The following is a 22,063-nucleotide window of genomic DNA, read 5'->3' as shown; positions in this document are numbered from 1 at the left end:
ATTTACCACCAGCCGTATTACGAGTCCATTATATCCTATGGAACTCGTAATACGGCTGGTGGTAAATCCGTCACTTTACCGTCACTTTTGGGACGGATTAACACTCCTCCAAAGTTAGAATAACCCCCTAAATGTCTTCATTCTGTGACCTGCCCTGAGCCTGTGAATCCAGAATCGAGTCTGAAAGAATAGACAGCCTACAGGCTGGAAAACACAAAAGCTGCAGCGGTGCAGAGAGAACGTTCAGATTTTGGTGGAAATTAAAAAGAAACTGCAAAAGTGTAATCGCACTTTTGCTTTCGTAGTAAATCTGCAGACGATACTTCCTGTTCCCCTATGAGGTCACTTCCTGAAGTTTAAAGCAGATCACAAAACGGGAGAAAGAAGGAGTATAAGAAAGGCCACCAGAAGTTTGAAATGAAATAGATGGGACAGAAATTGGGTTGGTAAATTTGATATAAATCGAGGCGTTAAAGGTAAGAAGCAAAATGTATTGGAGTGTGTGGCCCTTTTAAATAAGGTGATTTAATTCAGAGTTAACAGGGCCACATTCTGTTGAACACCAGCAGTGTGGTTTCCCTTTGTAGAAATAATTGATTTTATTACAAATTCATGTAACTGTGCTATTGTTCCAGGCCAGCACAAGATTGAGTTCATCCCCAGCATGGTGGGACCAATCCTTGAGATGACCTTGGTACCGGAAGTGGAGCTGAGGAAATCCACCATCCCCATCTTCTTTGACATGATGCTCGTTGAGTACCAGATGACCCGGAAGTTCAGCTCGGTGAGTTCTCACCCGTAGGGGTCGGAGTGTACCTGCTGACACCAGCTCTGGGGCCCTAGATGGACTGGTGTGGGAAGTTACAACCACCGGGGGCCACAGTAGAGGTGCCCAGGCTAGTGTGGGGTCAGTAATGTACTCCTGTGTGTATGCTTGAGCTAGGGCTCAGCTATTGGAGGTCCAAGACGGATGAACCTCGGGGTCAGCCCCGCCAGCTGTCAGGTATTCATAACTAATGATTAAGGCTCCGGCATTATGGTGTTTATTTTTCTTTAACATTTCCGTTTATATTTATCCCTATACATTTTTTTGTCCAGCGTATTGCTATTTATCAATTTTTTCGTTTTTTGAGAATTCATGGAGTCGCAAAATGTAATAGTTCCATATTATGTTTGATAAAAATGCACTTAACTCCAACTTTGATACTTTTCGTATTTTACAAACTAAGTAGCCAGGTATTACAAAACACTACACCCAGAGATAAATATTAGCATTTTATACAAATATGTATTAACATCAGCCTGTATTTAAGCAAATATTTTTGTAACTCCTCAAACTCTCCATCTGCTCAGCTGCTGACCTGGATTTCTTAAAGGACGGCATGGAGAGTCTCTCACAAAAGCGCAATTTTCTGTATTTTTTCGCTTTTAAAAATAAATACAGACAGTAAAAACATTTATCCTCATTTACAATAAAACGGCTCAGCATGGCGCTACAGGCCCGCGTGCTGCGCCCCGCTGCGTCATTTTGAAAGTGCAGGGATGTGTCCTATTTACAGAAATACGACGCATCCCTGCACTTTACTCTGTGCTGGTGCACAACCTGCAGCCTGGAGCCGACGCAGGCACCCTTGTCCCAGGGTGCAAGGGTGCCTGCGTTGCAGGGATGATTGTTTATGTGCAGGAAGGGAGACCTTCCTGCACATAAACAATCATTAATGGTGCTCTTCTCTTTCTATGTGTGCTGCAGAATGCAGGGAGAAGTAATGTTATTTCCCCCTGTTGTGCCACTTTAATGCCACCTCTGAGGTGGCGTGGGAACCTGACGCATTCCCAGACTTGTAAATCTGGGAATGCGTCTGATTCCTTCAGGTTCCATGGACGTTGCGTGGAAACACCCACAGCATCACCCATGGGACGCCATTTTCACGCAGAGTTATGCGTGAAAGCGGGCCTTATTCACAAGGCCATGAAAAGCCACGCAAGGTGGCTCTGCGTGGGCTTGTGAATGTGGACTGGCACACTGCGCCACCGGAGCGTGAAAAACATGATGTTCCTGTGGCGGAGAGTGCCGCTGGGGCCTGATAAACGAGGCCCCTTGTTTTCTGTCTGTATTTATCTGTAAAAATTAGGAAAAACTGAACACTGGGAGCTTTACTATAGATATACTGTTAGCTGGATAAATACACAGTTATTTAAGTAGATACATACTGCCTCATTACAAGTTTAGTGATCCCACCACTGGACCTCCAAACTCACAGGGAGGACACCACCGCCATAGCGGTGACGTTCCCCCCGAGCGTATTGGAATGTTTCCACTGGGCTGACCGGCGGGAACAGTGTTAGGATATTGGCCTCCGCTTCCTTAAGGGAGCTGACGCCGATATCCAAACACTCTGACACCCTCAGAAGGCGCAATGTCTGCAAAGCAGACAGTGCACCTTCTGACGGTGCTGGGCAGGGGGCCCCTGCACTACCTACGACATGGTCGTGGGCAGTGCAGGGACCCACCGTGGCCACCAGTGCTTCCTTTCCACCAGGCTTTCCATGGCAGGTAATCAGCTGGTGGCACTGAGCTCAGCACCGCCATGACTGGTTGCAAGCCCGAGTGCCGTCATGCCATTGGGAACCATGTCCCCGTCAGGGACGGCGGTCCTTTGGCGGTCCGACCAACAAAGTCATAATTTGCCAGGAAGACTGGCAAAGCCACGGCGGTCCGACCGCCACCGCAGGTTTGGCCGTCTCATGACTGCCAAACTCGTAATGAGGCCTACAGACAGTTGTTGGTCACTATGGGGTCAGTGAGGGTGTCCATCTCCTTCCCAGGCTCCACTGCTGCCGATCCAGTTTCTGACAGCTGTTTGTTTTTCAATATACTTTTTATTTCTGATTTGAAGACATAATTTTCCTCGGTTTCTACTGTGTTTAACTGTGTACATCATCTATCGCCCGTAGCAAAGCTTTGAGCCGCCACACGGGGACAGGTTGGACACCTACAAATAAAATAATAATGTATTTTGAGCAGGTTGGAGGCTAAGGGTCAGGAAAGTGAATTATTTATAATGTTCATCTTGAGCAGGCTCAATCCAAGGCCCTCTGCATTATTATTAATGTTGTTTGAATAGAATTGTCCTTCATTGCTAATGTTTTTTTAATGTTATCATTTATTTGTAAAGTGCTCATATACTGATGCTTCTTGACACTTTAAAAAAGACACCAGGCCTGATTTAGATATTGGCGGATGGGTTACTCCGTCACAAGGGTGAGGGATATCCCATCTATCGAAATATCTATTTTGCTGCTTCTTTCTGTTGCTGCATCGAGACATATAATACAAGAAGTATTGTCACACCTACAACAATCCCGGACTATTGGTTTTGTCAATAGTTATAAATTGCATAAGATAAATAAACAACAACAATGACTTTGTTGTATAAAATATTGAAAATGCTTCAGTTCTGAAATGATGAGACTGTGAAATAACTATAACAAGTCTCTTTCAAGTTACACCCAAGGCAATGAAGGGTGGTACTGCTGGCACTTATGGTTTCTTTATTACCCTGAGGGCAAAAATGGGGGCCCCGGTAGAGACCCCTCTCAGCAGCTGCTTTTTAGAACTTCCTGTGCTGAGCACCGGCAGGACCCGGTCCACTTAAAGCCCTGCTTTTAGGGAGCCAGAAGCCCAACTGTTAGATGGTCTGCAACAGAAACCTTTTCAGACCATAACTAATGTTTTCTTGATGAGGCTGGACCTCAGGTTCAACTCTAAGAAGTCCAACCATTGGTTGATTCGGGGGAACTGGGTACCGCAAGTGCAGTGCTGGAAAGAGTTGACGCCACCATCCTTGGATAACTGTTGGGCGTTCGTGGGTTGGACAACTGAAATGAGTGATATCCTGGTTAGAAATCCATCCTTGAGGCTGGGAGGATTAGACATATCTGCCCAACTGGTCTCACTGTGATGTTTGTTATGCTCTGGAGAAAGACACTAATTTCATATCCCGTGGCTATGTTACGTTGCAGTATGTTCTGTTGTATTGCCTTACATTATACTACATGTCAGGACTTTATGTTACATTGCGCTGTGCTGTACTCGCACTACGATGTCACTGCCAGTTCTAAAGCACACATCTGCCACTGGTATGGCCTCAGAGCAATGTGGGCTTTCTGGAGCCTGTAGGTCTCTGTAGGCTGGGTATATCCCATTGATGGGCTGTTGCATGTGGTCTATTGTGAGTCTTTGAATATGAGTTGTGTTCTGTTAGAGTTTTGTGGTGGGTGCCCTAAAGTCTCATGCGTAGATTTCATGCAGATTTAAGGCCCACCTTCACCCACCAGTCTAGGTGGCATACTTTATCATTTGCTTCCCCCGTCCGACACCTTTATGGGGGTCAATGGGCTCCCTAGATTGGGAGGGAGTTCTTTAGCTGGGAGGTGAAGATGCCCCCTTTTGTTTTAATGGGGATCCAAACCATGAACTTACAAATCCCTATACATGGTTGAAAATTATTGGATTCTAAGAGTTTATTAAAAACAAAGTGAATAAGGGGATGCTGGGGATGGATATGGATGAAGCATCACACTGGTCGACATGTTTCGGCGATATTATTTGCCCCGTCCAGGGTCTGCGGCTTTCTTCAGGACCTGAATCCCTCTTTATGATGTACACTGAGAAGGTTCTATTTTCTGTGGTGGTCCAGGTAGGGTTTGACTCATGTGCACAACAGTAGTGCCACATTCCTGTACTATGAACATAATACGTCAGCGGTTGAGTCTTCATTGTAGAGATCATGGGAGAAAAAGCCTTAAAATGTTTGAGGCACACACATAGAGACATGTATGTAGTATGCACACACATAGAGACATGTATGTAGTACAAATAAATTAGGAGTAAAATCAGTCCTTATGAATGCCATTGTGCCAGGAGATATTGTGATCCTTAGACTAACAACAAAAATTATTGCAGATCATCACCGAAAACGTGTAAATGGGGGATAATACACATTTGGAAATCATCCCACTTGGTATGTATCCAGTAAGGCTATGATGCATTCACACTCTTAGACAGTCTTACCCTAATCACCCCCGACACACACACACTCCCCGTATTCCTCCAGTACTGAGCCCTTTTTTGATGTTTGGAACAGTTCACAAATTAGACCTTTATACCTTTTCTTTTTACAAAAGGTACCCAGGCCAACTTTTTGTCCTTTTTTCCCCACATCTTAGGGATTCCAAAGGTACTCAGGGTTTGTGGATTCTTTTAAAGAGAACTGAGAAAATAGCCAAAGCAAAATGTTATTTTTTGTTGGGAAAATTGGAAAACGTAGTGTGCAACCATGATTTTTTCCTAAAAATTTAAAAAAAGGTTTGAGGGTAAAAAAAAGTTGATTTAGTATTTAATTTAAGTGGGGGGAGCACTTGTACATGCCTGTTGGTGCTCCCTGTCTCCCTGGGGTCTAGTGGGTGGATTCTGAGTAGGCACTCACCATGGATGGATGTCATTGGAAAGCATAAATTCTCACATTTTCAATGACACCTCTCCCTTGAAAACTACTTCTCAGGGGGCTGAGATACATCCTCAAGAACAAATTGTAGTAGAGAGTAGAATGAGCCCATCAGCTCAATTTACTTTCACTTTTAGCTTACTGCACGCTGCCATGAGCGCTGCTTGTCACTGAAATAAGTCCCCAGCCTACGCGGGAAGGTCTTTCCAGCAGTCTGGCGTTGAAAAACAATAGATAATCTGATCCCAGCACCAGAGGGATTTACTGCGATGCATGTTTGGACATGACCTTCACGTCCATAGCACCCAAAGTGTTAAAGTGATTGCATGGCCCCATAGAGGGGGGAACATAGGAAAAACCCCTATCGTGGCACACTAGTGTGAATAAAAATTTGATGAGTTGGGAGAGGGGTTTGAACCTACCAGACCTTGGTCGCGATGAGACCTACATCGCCAAGCGATCAACTATTGTCTGTGCATCTCTAAATGTTTATTAAGGGACAATAGTGCCATTTTCAAGGCTTAGGAGGTCAGCATTTATGTGGGCCATGCTCATGTAATCAGCATCCCATGCATGTGACGTCTGGTGTGACACGTCATGACGCTCCTCATGTAAACACTATACGTATGAATCAAGATATAGAAGCAATGTTATTCAGTGTCTGGATTTGCAAAACAATCTATACAACTTGTAAGTTGTGAATTAAAGCTAAGCTATGTCTTACTGTTGAATACCACAAACTGGTTGTGTGCTCCTTTATAACCTGTCGTTTGAATGGTGGGCGCCATGCCACTGCACACATGCATAGCAATGAAAAGAACAGCAAGGTGCGCAGTGTGGGGATTGTCCTTCTTTTATGTCCACACAGACCCGCTCACTCATTGGCTCAGTTACTCACTCATCTCTCAGTTGTGTGCTGTAAGAATTGTCTAAGCAGGGACAGCAGTAGGGGAGAGCGTTGATTCTCTGAGATAGCCGTGGAGTCAGTCCTCCATGAAAAGGATGTGCCCCTATCAGTTGTGCACATTCTTTCAGACAGGGTTGAATACAGCTGTCTCTGGAATGTTTTTATACTAATACTTTGTAAAATGCCCTGAGGTCAATGGTCCTAGTTTAGTTTAATAGATTTATAAAGCGCATGGCTACCCGAAGGCCTCCCAGTGCTAGTCCTTAGAGGGAGGCTGTACCCTCCTACAGTGTGCTGCCCTGAGGCTGGATTGAGTTCCACTCTTCGAGAGTCACAAATATTGATATTTTACATGTAGAGAGAACGGTCTGTTGTGATAAAGGACATCCTAAGTGCATTCTTTCAGACTTTCATGTGTGTGGTGAGTGGCGAACCACAATAATGTGCGTGTGACCACACAAATAACTGGAAACTCTCAGCCCCTCTGTGACTCCTCTGGGGCAGTGGTGAGCAGTGTGGTCTCTGCACAAGGTAAGCAGTTTATTCAATGGGACCCCACAGGCTGCTAGACCCCCTAATCTATTGAGTACATGCCCTGGACCTGTCCATTAAGTGTAGTTTTGGAAACCTACTAGGCGCTGGGTGAAATCTCCCCGGACTCCCATCTCTTGTGATCCTTCTCTGCACCTTTACTTGACCTTCAGGAGATGTTCCCCAGCTGTAGGTTAAGGAAGTGACAATTCTTCAGGGTGATGTGCAGCAGTGCTTAATTTGAGCCGGTGTTTTCCAGTGCTCAGCACCGCCACTTAATTGCCAACACCGGCACTAATGACAGCTGCCACATGGTGGTGCTGTTTCTGTAATTTAAAGAGGAGCATAACAACAATTATTTAATAATTCAATATACATTAATACAACTGATACCTACCACCACCCAAGGCATTCTTCCAGCCGTGGGGGCCTCGAATAGTCTGAATTGTCACACTTGTAGCGGTGTGATGGTTAGTGGTTGTGTAGGTGCTGTCCTTGGCAAGGCTGGAAAAGGCAATGGGCAGCGCAGGCTGCAGTGGCCTCCTAACAAGGGTCCTGGCACTTAGGTTTTCACAAATTAAGCACTGCAGGGCAGGTGGTACATAGTCTCAGCTATGTGGCCATCGGCCAGATAAAAAGTGAAGTTTGTCTTGTTGCTTTTACACCGGACAAACAGTACAGGATCTCTGCTATTTACCCAGAGTAGAGGTAAGGAATACGCGTTCTTTGATTTTGACTGGTCAGCAGCCAAACAGTGCAGAATCTGTGCAGAATCACCAGAGGGCGAGTAAATAGAGAGTCTTTGCTCTTTAGATTAGAGTGGCAAAAACGTCATTATTTGCTCTGACGCCAGTCACATTAAAAATGAACTGCTTCATGGCCTGCAACCGAATAAACAGGCAAGTGTCTCCACTGACGTAAGCAGGAGTGGTTGGCAATACATTATTAGAACTGTCTCTGAAGAGCTTAATGAATGTTGTGTGTAATGGCTCCCAGAGCCATTAGAGGGGAGCATTGGTGATTCAGGGTCACAATCATTTATTTGCACTTAATCAAATGTTAACCTGTAACTCCCATAACATGAATTCACGTGTGCACATGTTATTTTACATATAGATTTAGTGAACGAGTGAATTATTTGTTTTGAGTAATGCTAGTTAGTATATGTACTTCCAAGCATTGACATAGGTAGGCTTAGGTGCCTGCCTCCATTTTAAAGTAAACATGGCATTTCTGTTTGCTGTGTATAATTCACTTTTTGTTTTAAGCACAGGACTCAGTATTTTCTAGCTAAAATTATTATTTTTCATTAGCTCACTGTTTTGACGCATCTCCAGATTTACAAGACCCTGTAAACCTGGGGATGCGTCAAAACCTTACGCCTCCCCAAGGAAGGCACAACGTGGAGAATTTTTTTTATTTCTCCTTATTTTCAGGGGCGAGCGTAAAGTGCTCCGTCCCTCTTCAAATCTCTCTTTAGGGGGATTTTAGCCACGCCCATGTCGCGTCAGTCACGTTCATTGGTTCGTGCGCTTGTCTTTTAAAATCCGCTTGTTTTCATTTGTGAAAGGCATGCATACGTCATGCCTTTTCCGGTGTTTAGCCCTCCTCGAGAGCACCAGTAAACTACTGGAAACATACGAGGCTTCATCTTTTCCGTATGATTTCTGGACTACTTTTTCTCTTTATTTCGCAGCACAATTGCACTGTGTTATACACAGCGCAATCGCGCTCGTTTTTAAAATTTTATTTAATGTGGCAAGAAAAGTCCAGTTAGGAGTTTACAACGGTAATAGCTCTAACTCAACATAATGCGAGACCCGTTGCATTGCAATTGCTTGTTCCCCTTTCTATGTGTGCCCCATTCCTTCAATTTAGACACCTTTGTACCATGGTGCAAGGGTACCTGCGTTGGCGCTAGGCAACCAAAATGGCGCCAGCACCGTGGGAAAGGACAGGAATAAGGACAGGAGTGCGTTCATTGCTCAAATACGGAGCATTTCTTGTCCTTTGTCGCAGGGCAACGCAGAAGTGACTTTCTGCATACCCTGCTCCCCAAGACCCGTTAAAATCAGCAAGGACTGAGGTCAGTGAATGTCTTTTCAGTCATGGTGTGAGCTCCTTGAGCCAGATTCAAGGCACTTCTCTGCGCAGGGCACTTGGCCATCCCAGAGGCCCCCTCAGCCAGACTGCTCCAGGGTGCCATGGCGAGGCCCATGCCTGACTTCCGCTCCACAGGTGCATTAAGGCCCCGCTGCTTGCTTAGCAACTGTGAGCAAACATTACCTTTCTGACGCGCGTCTGATCCATCTCTCCTGCGGGAGGATTGATTTTGCCTCCTGTCGGGAGGATGAGCGATTCACACCGCTCTCCGGACATGTTAATCATGCGGCGACAGAGACGGCTTTATCTGCGCTGATGACGCCTGAATAGTGAGGCACTTGGGACCCTGAATCTCTCTGGCGCAGCTCCAGACCTCACATTGACATTTCAAACAGTCGAACGTGAGGCTGCTGTCTTGATGAGGTGCAGGCATTGCAACAATTACAGGAGGGGGATAGTCAGAGAGGGTGTAAGGGATGACAGAACAAGATGGCGGATTGAGGCCTTCAACAGGTCACAGCTTCCGGAGGTCACAGTTCGGAGTTCACTGGGACACCTTGTCACTTCTTACCTTCAGTATCCTCAACTCAGACTCAGCGCACTGGAGGTGCCTCCTGTAACCAAGGTCCTTGCACCCACCAGTTCTATGAACCAACTTGAAAAAGGTGCCTTTATCCGAATGGATCACAGACGGCATCTGGCACTGGTCAGGTGGTCGCTCATGAGATCCTGAGATTCACGCAGCCCAAAACAGCTGTCTCTAGTTTGATTTTAGGTGCTGATGTAGTAAACGGCTTGTGAGCACACCAGCACCAATGGTAATTTTGGTCTTGAAACCTCACCAATCACGTAGTTAACACTGACCATATGTTATGTCATGTTATGTATATTTGTGTAGTGCACAACTGTAGGAGGCTGGACTGGCTTGTAGTGAGTACCAAGGGGTACTTGCACCTTGCACCAGGCCCAGTTATCCCTTATTAGTGTATAGGGTGTCTAGCAGCTTAGGCTGATAGATAATGGTAGCTTAGCAGAGCAGCTTAGGCTGAACTAGGAGACGTGTGAAGCTACTACAGTACCACTCAGTGTCATATGCACAATATCATAATAAAACACAATACACAGTTATACTAAAAATAAAGGTACTTTATTTTTATGACAATATGCCAAAGTATCTTAGAGTGTACCCTCAGTGAGAGGATAGGAAATATACACAAGATATATATATACACAATAGCAAAAATATGCAGTATAGTCTTAGAAAACAGTGCAAACAATGTATAGTTACAATAGGATGCAATGGGGAAACATAGGGATAGGGGCAACACAAACCATATACTCCAAAAGTGGAATGCGAACCACGAATGGACCCCAAACCTATGTGACCTTGTAGAGGGTCGCTGGGACTATTAGAAAATAGTGAGAGTTAGAAAAATAACCCTCCCCAAGACCCTGAAAAGTGAGTGCAAAGTGCACTAAAGTTCCCCTAAGGACAAAGAAGTCGTGTTAGAGGAATAATGCAGGAAAGACACAAACCAGCAATGCAACAACTGTGGATTTCCAATCTAGGGTACATGTGGAACAAGGGGACCAAGTCCAAAAGTCACAAGCAAGTCGGAGATGGGCAGATGCCCAGGAAATGCCAGCTGCGGGTGCAAAGAAGCTTCTACTGGACAGAAGAAGCTGAGGTTTCTGCAGGAACGAAAAGGGCTAGAAACTTCCCCTTTGGTGGACGGATCCCTCTCGCCTTGGAGAGTCGTGCAGAAGTGTTTTCCCGCCGGAAGGACGCCAACAAGCCTTGCTAGGCGCAAATCGTGCGTTTGGCGTTTTTGGACGCTGCTGGGGCCCAGGAGGGACCAGGAGGTCGCAAATTGGACCTGAAGAGAGAGGGGACGTCGAGCAAGACAAAGAGCCCTCACTGAAGCAGGTAGCACCCGGAGAAGTGCCAGAAACAGGCACTACGAGGATGCATGAAACGGTGCTCGCCAAAGTTGCACAAAGGAGTCCCACGTCGCCGGAGACCAACTTAGAAAGTCGTGCAATGCAGGTTAGAGTGCCGTGGACCCAGGCTTGGCTGTGCACGAAGGATTTCCGCCGGAAGTGCACAGGGGCCGGAGTAGCTGCAAAGTCGCGGTTCCCAGTAATGCAGCCCAGCGAGGTGAGGCAAGGACTTACCTCCACCAAACTTGGGCTGAAGAGTCACTGGACTGTGGGGGTCACTTGGACAGCGTCGCTGGATTCGAGGGACCTCGCTCGTCGTGCTGAGAGGAGACCCAAGGGACCGGTAATACAGCTTTTTGGTGCCTGCGGTTGCAGGGGGAAGATTCCGTCGACCCACGGGAGATTTCTTCGGAGCTTCTGGTGCAGAGAGGAGGCAGACTACCCCCACAGCATGCACAAGCAGGAAAACAGTCGAGAAGGCGGCAGGATCAGCGTTACAGAGTTACAGTAGTCGTCTTTGCTACTATGTTGCAGGTTTGCAGGCTTCCAGCGCGGTCAGCGGTCGTTTCCTTATCAGAAGGTGAAGAGAGAGATGCAGAGGAACTCGGCTGAGCTCATGCATTCGTTATCTAAAGTTTCCCCAGAGACAGAGACCCTAAATAGCCAGAAAAGAGGGTTTGGCTACCTAGGAGAGAGGAAAGGCTACTAACACCTGAAGGAGCCTATCAGCAGGAGTCTCTGACGTCACCTGGTGGCACTGGCCACTCAGAGCAGTCCAGTGTGCCAGCAGCACCTCTGTTTCCAAGATGGCAGAGGTCTGGAGCACACTGGAGGAGCTCTGGACACCTCCCAGGGGAGGTGCAGGTCAGGGGAGTGGTCACTCCCCTTTCCTTTGTCCAGTTTCGCACCAGAGCAGGGGCTAAGGGGTCCCTGAACCGGTGTAGACTGGCTTATGCAGAATTGGGCACATCTGTGCCCAACAAAGCATTTCCAGAGGCTGGGGGAGGCTACTCCTCCCCTGCCTTCACACCATTTTCCAAAGGGAGAGGGTGTCACACCCTCTCTCAGAGGAAGTTCTTTGTTCTGCCATCCTGGGCCAGGCCTGGCTGCACCCCAGGAGGGCAGCTGCCTGTCTGAGGGGTTGGCAGCGGCAGCAGCTGCAGTGAAACCCCAGGAAGGGCAGTTTGGCAGTAACAGGGTCTGTGCTACAGACCACTGGGATCATGGGATTGTGCCAACTATGCCAGGATGGCATAGAGGGGGCAATTCCATGATCATAGACATGTTACATGGCCATATTCGGAGTTACCATGGTGAAGCTACATATAGGTAGTGACCTATATGTAGTGCACGCGTGTAATGGTGTCCCCGCACTCACAAAGTTCAGTGAATTGGCTCTGAACAATGTGGGGGCACCTTGGCTAGTGCCAGGGTGCCCACACACTAAGTAACTTTGCACCTAACCTTTACCAGGTAAAGGTTAGACATATAGGTGACTTATAAGTTACTTAAGTGCAGTGTAAAATGGCTGTGAAATAACGTGGACGTTATTTCACTCAGGCTGCAGTGGCAGGCCTGTGTAAGAATTGTCAGAGCTCCCTATGGGTGGCAAAAGAAATGCTGCAGCCCATAGGGATCTCCTGGAACCCCAATACCCTGGGTACCTCAGTACCATATACTAGGGAATTATAAGGGTGTTCCAGTAAGCCAATGTAAATTGGTAAAAATGGTCACTAGCCTGTTAGTGACAATTTGAAAGTAATGAGAGAGCATAACCACTGAGGTTCTGGTTAGCAGAGCCTCAGTGAGACAGTTAGGCACCACACAGGGAACATGTACATGCACACCTATGAGCACTGGGGCCCTGTGTGACAGGGTCCCAGTGACACATACATATAGGCCACAAACCTATGAGCACTGGGGTCCTGACCAGCAGGATCCCAGTGACACATAACAACCATACTGAAAACATAGGCCCTCATTCTGACCCTGGCGGATACAATCCGCCAGGGCCAACGGGCGCGGGAGCACCGCCGACAGGCTGGCGGTGCCCCTAAGGGCATTCTGACCGCGGCGCTAACGCCGCGGTCAGACAGGGAAAACTGGCGGTCTCCCGCCAGTTTCCCGCTGCCCTGGGGAATCCTCCATGGCGGCGCAGCATGCTGCGCCGCCATGGGGATTCCGACCCCCTTCCCGCCGGCCTGGCTCTGGCGGTTCTTACCGCCAGAACCTGGCCGGCGGGAACGGGCGTCTTGGGGCCCCTGGGGGCCCCTGCAGTGCCCATGCCAATGGCATGGGCACTGCAGGGGCCCCCTAACAGGGCCCAACTAGGCTTTTCAGTGTCTGCGATGCAGACACTGAGAAGCGCGACGGGTGCTGCTGCACCCGTCGCACGCCTTCCACTCCGCCGGCTCGATTCCGAGCCGGCTTCCTTGTGGAAGGCGCTTTCCCGCTGGGCCGGCGGGCGATCTGAATCAGATCGCCCGCCGGCCCAGCGGGAAAGTCAGAATACCCCTCGCGGTCTATTGACCGCGGGGCGGTATTCAGGCGGCTTCCGACGGGCGGGCGGCAACCGCCGCCCGCCTAGGTCGGAATGACCACCATAGTGTTTTCACTATGAGCACTGTTGCCTGGCTATCAGGATCCCAGTGAGACAGTGAAAACAGTGACAAACACCCTGACATACACTCACAAACAGGCCAAAAGTGGGGGTAACAAGGCTAGAAAGAGGCTACTTTCTCACACAACCCCCCCCCAAACGAAGGACAATAAGGCTAACCTTGGCCAGTTGAGACTTTATTGTCTAAGTGGTGATAAGTAGAGAGTAGTTCTGCAATAGACTGGTTACTCCCTTTATCATCCACTATATGGTTACTTCCCTGTGGGGATGTAAACCACCCTGTTTGAAGTTTTTTAGCTAGGCAACAATGTGAAGATGTATTTTCAGAGTTTCTATCAGTAAGTTTTAGTTTAGAGCAGTGGGAATTGTCCACTGAACCTATTTGTAGTGATGGAAATGCCAGACAGGGATGCTGTCTCAGTAAAGCCATAGCTGGGCAAAAACTTTGTCCATATGGCTGGAAGAGAGAACAGGGATGCTGTTTCTCTTGGGTTGGAGCAGGGCAGGGATGCTGTCCTATCAGCTCCACACTAGGGCAGGGATGCTGTCCTAAGTGTTGTGAGGCAGTGCAGGGTTTCTGCACTAAAGTTTCTCTGGGAGGGTTGGAGGGATGCTCCATGTTAACTAAAATGGTGCTCTTTTTCTCACCAATGTTAGATATCCCACAGAGAGGTACTTCCACCTCAGGGAGTACAGTTTTGCCAACTGATGATACCCTTGGAACAGGTGCCACCCCAGGAGAGGTTTCTCCCACCACAGGAATAGTATCCTGAATGGTAGGGTGGTTAGGGGATACTGTGATACCCTTTTTACCTGTTGATGGAGAGGGATCCTGAGTTTTCAGGCCTTCTCTCCTTTGCTTTTTCATTTCACTTGAAATGAGAGGGAACAATTCCTCAGGGATGCCCAGCATGGCTGCATGGGCATAAAACTCTACATCAGCCCAACCTGAGGCCTCTAGGTCATTACCTAAGAGACAGTCTACAGGTAAGCTAGGTGATACCACCACCTGCTTAGGGCCAGTAACTCCACCCCAACTAAACTGAATTATAGCTAAGGGAAGAAACTTAGTGGAGTTATGGACATCAATAATCTTATACTGTTGTCCAATGATGTGTTGTTCAGGAGGCACTAGGTTTTCAGTCACCAAAGTGAAACTGGCACCTGTGTCCCTGTAGGCCAAGGCCTCAACACCATTTATTGAAACTGTCTGCCTGTACTTATCCATTGTAAGGGGACAAGCAGCCAGTGTGGCAAGGCCAGTGCCACTAGGTGTGACAGAAACTGTCTTGGGACTGATTACATCAGTTTCCACTATGGACCCATAAGTGAACCCAACTACACCCTTTGCTTGACTGTTGCCAGCAGTCCCACCACTAGTACCACTACTGCTAGGGGCACTAGAGCTTGATGTATTAGTGGTGGTAGGCTCAGGGGGTTTACCTGGACAGGACATATCCCCTGGCCTATGGCCTCTGTTTTTACACACAAAGCACCAAGGCTTTTTAATGTGTGCAGGTTGGGAAGAAGAGGAAGAATTTGTTTTATCCCCACCCTCTGAAGAGTGTTTAAGATTTGAAGTGGGATCTTTGGTTTTACCCTTATCCCCATGCTTATCTTGAGATTTTTCACCATCTTTCTTCTTATTGCCATCTTTGTCACCCCCTGTATGAACTTTTCTGTTCACCCTTGTTCTGACCCATTTGTCTGCCTTCTTTCCCAATTCTTGGGGAAAGGTCAGATCAGAGTCTACCAGATACTGGTGCAACAAATCAGACACACAATTATTAAGTATATGCTCTCTCAGGATTGTGTTATACAGGCTTTCATAATCAGTAACTTTACTGCCATGTAACCACCCCTCCAAGGCCTTCACTGAATGGTCAATAAAATCAACCCAGTCTTGTGAAGACTCCTTTTTGGTCTCTCTGAACTTTATCCTGTACTGTTCAGTGGTTAAGCCATAACCATCCAGGAGTGCATTCTTAAGAACTGTAAAATTATTGGCATCATTTTCTTTCACAGTAAGGAGCCTATCCCTACCTTTTCCACTAAATGATAGCCATAGGATAGCAGCCCACTGCCTTTGAGGGACATCCTGTACAACACAGGCCCTCTCAAGTGCAGCAAACCACTTGTTAATGTCATCCCCCTCCTTATAAGGGGGAACTATCTTGTGCAGATTCCTGGAATCATGCTCTTTTGCAGGATGACTATGGGGAATACTGCTGCTGCCACCATGGGTATCTAAACCCAACTTCTGTCTTTCCTTCTCTAATTCTAAAGACTGTCTATCCAAATCCAGCTGTTGCTTCTTGAGCTTCAGTCTGGTTTGTTCCACTCTCAATCTATTGAGCTATTTTCTAACAATCTGTCATCAGGGTGGGTGGGAGGGACATTTCTAGATACAGAGGTATGATGGGAATGAACAGAAGGAGACCTGTCCCTTACAGAGGGCACCCTAACAGCTTGGCTAACAGTATAATGTGAGAGCACACCATCAGTATGGTGTGATTCAACCTCTGTACCAACTATGCTAGACTGTCTAGTAATGGGCAGGCTGAGAAGTTTCTTTCCTGAATCTTTTCCTGGGGGAGTCCCTGGATCAGATTGAGAACCATTAGCTACTTTTTTACCAGATTGGGCACTTATGGCCTTATCCTGTACTCTAAGCATGTTAATTAACAGTTCTAAGGAAGGATTCTTCCCTACACTCAAACCTCTCTCTATGCAGAGACTCCTTGCTCCTTTCCAGCTAAGGTGATCATATGCAAGTTTGGACAGTTCAACATTTTGGCCTGTGCCAGACATTTTTAGAGAGAGTTAAAGTGATAGAAAAAGAGAAAAAAGTTTTCAGAACTTTTTGGAAAGACAGAAAAAAACTTTTTAAACTTTTAAGAACTTTTTGAAAGTTTTAGAAGTACTTTTCAGCACTTAGAAAAGAGTGAAAAGAGGAAAATGCAAAACTTTTTGGCTATGTGTATATACACTGACCTTGTTTTGTATATTTTTCTCTTATGAAAAGTACAATGACAAGAGTGGTAAGTAGTCTCAAGCACTTATCCCACCACTGCACAACCAATGTAGGAGGCTGGACTGGCTTGTAGTGAGTACCAAGGGGTACTTGCACCTTGCACCAGGCCCAGTTATCCCTTATTAGTGTATAGGGTGTCTAGCAGCTTAGGCTGATAGATAATGGTAGCTTAGCAGAGCAGCTTAGGCTGAACTAGGAGACGTGTGAAGCTACTACAGTACCACTCAGTGTCATATGCACAATATCATAAGAAAACACAATACACAGTTATACTAAAAATAAAGGTACTTTATTTTTATGACAATATGCCAAAGTATCTTAGAGTGTACCCTCAGTGAGAGGATAGGAAATATACACAAGATATATATACACAATAGCAAAAATATGCAGTATAGTCTTAGAAAACAGTGCAAACAATGTATAGTTACAATAGGATGCAATGGGGAAACATAGGGATAGGGGCAACACAAACCATATACTCCAAAAGTGGAATGCGAACCACGAATGGACCCCAAACCTATGTGACCTTGTAGAGGGTCGCTGGGACTATTAGAAAATTGTGAGAGTTAGAAAAATAACCCTCCCCAAGACCCTGAAAAGTGAGTGCAAAGTGCACTAAAGTTCCCCTAAGGACAAAGAAGTCGTGTTAGAGGAATAATGCAGGAAAGACACAAACCAGCAATGCAACAACTGTGGATTCCCAATCTAGGGTACCTGTGGAACAAGGGGACCAAGTCCAAAAGTCACAAGCAAGTCGGAGATGGGCAGATGCCCAGGAAATGCCAGCTGCGGGTGCAAAGAAGCTTCTACTGGACAGAAGAAGCTGAGGTTTCTGCAGGAACGAAAAGGGCTAGAAACTTCCCCTTTGGTGGACCGATCCCTCTCGCCTTGGAGAGTCGTGCAGATGTGTTTTCCAGCCGGAAGGACGCCAACAAGCCTTGCTAGGCGCAAATCGTGCGTTTGGCGTTTTTGGACGCTGCTGGGGCCCAGGAGGGACCAGGAGTTCGCAAATTGGACCTGAAGAGAGAGGGGACGTCGAGCAAGACAAAGAGCCCTCACTGAAGCAGGTAGCACCCGGAGAAGTGCCAGAAACAGGCACTACGAAGATGCGTGAAACGGTGCTCGCCGAAGTTGCACAAAGGAGTCCCACGTCGCCGGAGACCAACTTAGAAAGTCGTGCAATGCAGGTTAGAGTGCCGTGGACCCAGGCTTGGCTGTGCACGAAGGATTTCCGCCGGAAGTGCACAGGGGCCGGAGTAGCTGCAAAGTCGCGGTTCCCAGCAATGCAGCCCAGCGAGGTGAGGCAAGGACTTACCTCCACCAAACTTGGGCTGAAGAGTCACTGGACTGTGGGGGTCACTTGGACAGTGTCGCTGGATTCGAGGGACCTCGCTCGTCGTGCTGAGAGGAGACCCAAGGGACCGGTAATACAGCTTTTTGGTGCCTGCGGTTGCAGGGGGAAGATTCCGTCGACCCACGGGAGATTTCTTCGGAGCTTCTGGTGCAGAGAGGAGGCAGACTACCCCCACAGCATGCACAAGCAGGAAAACAGTCGAGAAGGCGGCAGGATCAGCATTACAGAGTTGCAGTAGTCGTCTTTGCTGCTATGTTGCAGGTTTGCAGGCTTCCAGCGCGGTCAGCGGTCGTTTCCTTATCAGAAGGTGAAGAGAGAGATGCAGAGGAACTCGGCTGAGCTCATGCATTCGTTATCTAAAGTTTCCCCAGAGACAGAGACCCTAAATAGCCAGAAAAGAGGGTTTGGCTACCTAGGAGAGAGGAAAGGCTACTAACACCTGAAGGAGCCTATCAGCAGGAGTCTCTGACGTCACCTGGTGGCACTGGCCACTCAGAGCAGTCCAGTGTGCCAGCAGCACCTCTGTTTCCAAGATGGCAGAGGTCTGGAGCACACTGGAGGAGCTCTGGACACCTCCCAGGGGAGGTGCAGGTCAGGGGAGTGGTCACTCCCCTTTCCTTTGTCCAGTTTCGCGCCAGAGCAGGGGCTAAGGGGTCCCTGAACCGGTGTAGACTGGCTTATGCAGAATTGGGCACATCTGTGCCCAACAAAGCATTTCCAGAGGCTGGGGGAGGCTACTCCTCCCCTGCCTTCACACCATTTTCCAAAGGGAGAGGGTGTCACACCCTCTCTCAGAGGAAGTTCTTTGTTCTGCCATCCTGGGCCAGGCCTGGCTGGGCCCCAGGAGGGCAGCTGCCTGTCTGAGGGGTTGGCAGCAGCAGCAGCTGCAGTGAAACCCCAGGAAGGGCAGTTTGGCAGTACCAGGGTCTGTGCTACAGACCACTGGGATCATGGGATTGTGCCAACTATGCCAGGATGGCATAGAGGGGGCAATTCCATGATCATAGACATGTTACATGGCCATATTCGGAGTTACCATGGTGAAGCTACATATAGGTAGTGACCTATATGTAGTGCACGCGTGTAATGGTGTCCCCGCACTCACAAAGTTCAGTGAATTGGCTCTGAACAATGTGGGGGCACCTTGGCTAGTGCCAGGGTGCCCACACACTAAGTAACTTTGCACCTAACCTTTACCAGGTAAAGGTTAGACATATAGGTGACTTATAAGTTACTTAAGAGCAGTGTAAAATGGCTGTGAAATAACGTGGACGTTATTTCACTCAGGCTGCAGTGGCAGGCCTGTGTAAGAATTGTCAGAGCTCCCTATGGGTGGCAAAAGAAATGCTGCAGCCCATAGGGATCTCCTGGAACCCCAATACCCTGGGTACCTCAGTACCGTATACTAGGGAATTATAAGGGTGTTCCAGTAAGCCAATGTAAATTGGTAAAAATGGTCACTAGCCTGTTAGTGACAATTTGAAAGTAATGAGAGAGCATAACCACTGAGGTTCTGGTTAGCAGAGCCTCAGTGAGACAGTTAGGCACCACACAGGGAACATGTACATGCACACCTATGAGCACTGGGGCCCTGTGTGACAGGGTCCCAGTGACACATACATATAGGCCACAAACCTATGAGCACTGGGGTCCTGACCAGCAGGATCCCAGTGACACATAACAACCATACTGAAAACATAGTGTTTTCACTATGAGCACTGAGGCCTGGCTATCAGGATCCCAGTTAGACAGTGAAAACAGTGACAAACACCCTGACATACACTCACAAACAGGCCAAAAGTGGGGGTAACAAGGCTAGAAAGAGGCTACTTTTTCACAACAACTCACCAAGGAGGATGTCCTGACGCTGAAGCAGGATCCGTACAATCTGGTTCGGTGTATGCAGGGGATGTGTGCGAGTAGGTGTCTGTTAGTCTTACGGGAGTTCATGAGTCTGTTGTATGTGTGCGTGAGGAGTTTGAAGACTGCTCATTTGTATATTGGGTGCCAGTGGAGCTCTTTGAGGTTCGGGGTGATGTGAGTGCTGGTGCATGGCTGAGGGTGAGTCCTGTGAGTTGCCTTTTCTGAAGATAACTACTCCCATCTTGTCTGTGTTGAGTTTGAGGCAGCTGATTTTCATCCACTTTGCAATATCGGTCATGTTGGTAGAGAAACTGGGCCAGGTGTTTGGTGTCTTGTTGTGGAGGGAAGGTATTTGGCGGGTGTCGTCAGCATAGGATATAATCCTAATCCCATTGGTGCGATGGTGCCGGACGGCACAATCTGGGAGCTGTTGCAGTTCATAACTTTACACCAAGGTTGAAGGAGACATCCTCCGTGTCCCCTCAAAGCATTAGATGCTTATCTACTGCATTGTACCAGCGACCAGCCTCCATTGTGTTCTAGTGTTTGAACCCCCTGCGACAAGTAGCTTTGACTCGACCACTGGAGGGTTTGGAAACAGTGGAGCTCATCTGCAGCATCCTGGAAGGACAATTTAGAACAGTAGCACCACTAGTGCTAAGAAGCTTCAAGCCGCTGTCCACGTAACCGGGGGAGCTGAATGCACTTCCCCTTATCAGCGAGCTAAAGGGTCTCTGGTTGTAACCTATAAAGAGCTACCAGTTTCTGGATTTATTGTGAATGCAGGTTTGAAAGGTTAAACAAAACTTCTCCCTGGAGACTCAAACCATTGGTAGTGTGCCCTCCTAGACACCATGTTGTTGTAACAACCGAAATTGCAGCAGGGAGAACTCCAGAAAAACAACTAGATGTAAAGATAACTTTCATGATCATTCCCAACCTCCCACTCAGCTAACCTTCTTCTTGTACAATCTCCCGCCCACCCAACCTCTGACTCACTCAAATTTCCACTCATTCAAACTCCCATACACCCAACCTCCCAATCGCCCAGCCTTCTACTCATCCCAGCGCCCAACCACCCACCCTCCCACTCGTCCAACCTTCCACTCGTCCAACCTTCCACACCCAACCTCCTGCTCCTCCAACCTTCCTCTCACCCAAACTTGCATGCACCCGACATTCCATTCATCCAACCTCCCATACACCCAATCTCCCAGTTGCCCAACCTTCAACTCATCCAACCTACCAGGCACCCAACCTCCCACTCACCGAATGTTCCACGTGTCCATCCTCCCACGCACTGAATCACCCACTCATACATGTTCTCATCTAAATCTTTTCACTCCTCTTTATGACAAAACCTTCTTTGGTGTATCAACCCCACAGATTTTACTCATAACAGGGGAAGTTTGTGTGGAAATATTGGGCAGTTATAAGTTGGTTCACAAACTACAGAAGCGGGTGACAATTTGACTTCCCTCATAAATATTAATGAGGTAGGTCACAAATTGTGACCTACATCAACTCCCCACAATGGTAGCCTGGTGGAGTCAGCAGATCGACATGTCTGTGATTGCTTTTGAATAAAGCAATATTTTTGCAAATGCAAACGGGATGGGTTTAAAAAGAAAAATGAAATGTCGCAGGGGTCCCATGAACCACCGCCTACTGCTAAAAAAAATTCACAAAGGGGAAGAGGTGCCCTTGAAAATTGGGTTCCACCTCCTATGAGGTGTTGGCTAAAGATTAGTGTTTTGCAAACAGATTTCGGTTGCAAATCATTGATATATACCATAAAGAATCTGTATTTGAAGGGAGGCCCTTAACATGTCCCTTCCAAAAACTGATTCATAATGGTTTCTTGAACCCCTTTAACATTTCGGTAAACCTTTCACAAATAATTAAATTAAATGGACTTTGAACATTTTAACAAGCAGTGCCAAAGACAATAGTTGTCACCTATGAAAGCTATTGGCTTTGGAAATGTTTTGTAGCCATGCTGTACAGCAGCACGGATGCTTTGCAGTGTGGCTAAAACTAACTTAAGAAATCACTATGATGCATCCAGGGATAATGCACTTTAAAAAATAAAAAAATCGCATTAGTGTTGGATGGATCATAGTCTCTTTTCATTATTATTTTAGAAATGTTTCTATACAGCATGGCTACGAATCACTGCCAAAGTATTCAATGCCCATGCTGT

The 22,063-nt window shown here is 47.3% G+C and overlaps 1 protein-coding gene across 1 annotated transcript in view; it reads left to right on the top strand.

Moving 5' to 3' along the window:
- The window catches only part of LOC138255404 (dedicator of cytokinesis protein 2-like), a 1,984,107-nt gene that overhangs the window by 1,642,330 nt on the left and 319,714 nt on the right, over positions 1–22,063 (top strand). Inside the window, exon 34 of the mRNA XM_069205837.1 lies at positions 636–784. Coding sequence (XP_069061938.1) covers positions 636–784 — 149 coding nt within the window. The remainder of the gene's footprint in view (positions 1–635; positions 785–22,063) is intronic.

This window comes from Pleurodeles waltl, chromosome 1_1 (genome assembly GCF_031143425.1).
Source record: "Pleurodeles waltl isolate 20211129_DDA chromosome 1_1, aPleWal1.hap1.20221129, whole genome shotgun sequence".
Classification (NCBI taxonomy): Eukaryota; Metazoa; Chordata; class Amphibia; order Caudata; family Salamandridae; genus Pleurodeles; species Pleurodeles waltl.
The sequence above is the reverse complement of the archived record's forward strand: the minus strand, read 5'-3'. Positions and strand labels throughout refer to the sequence as shown.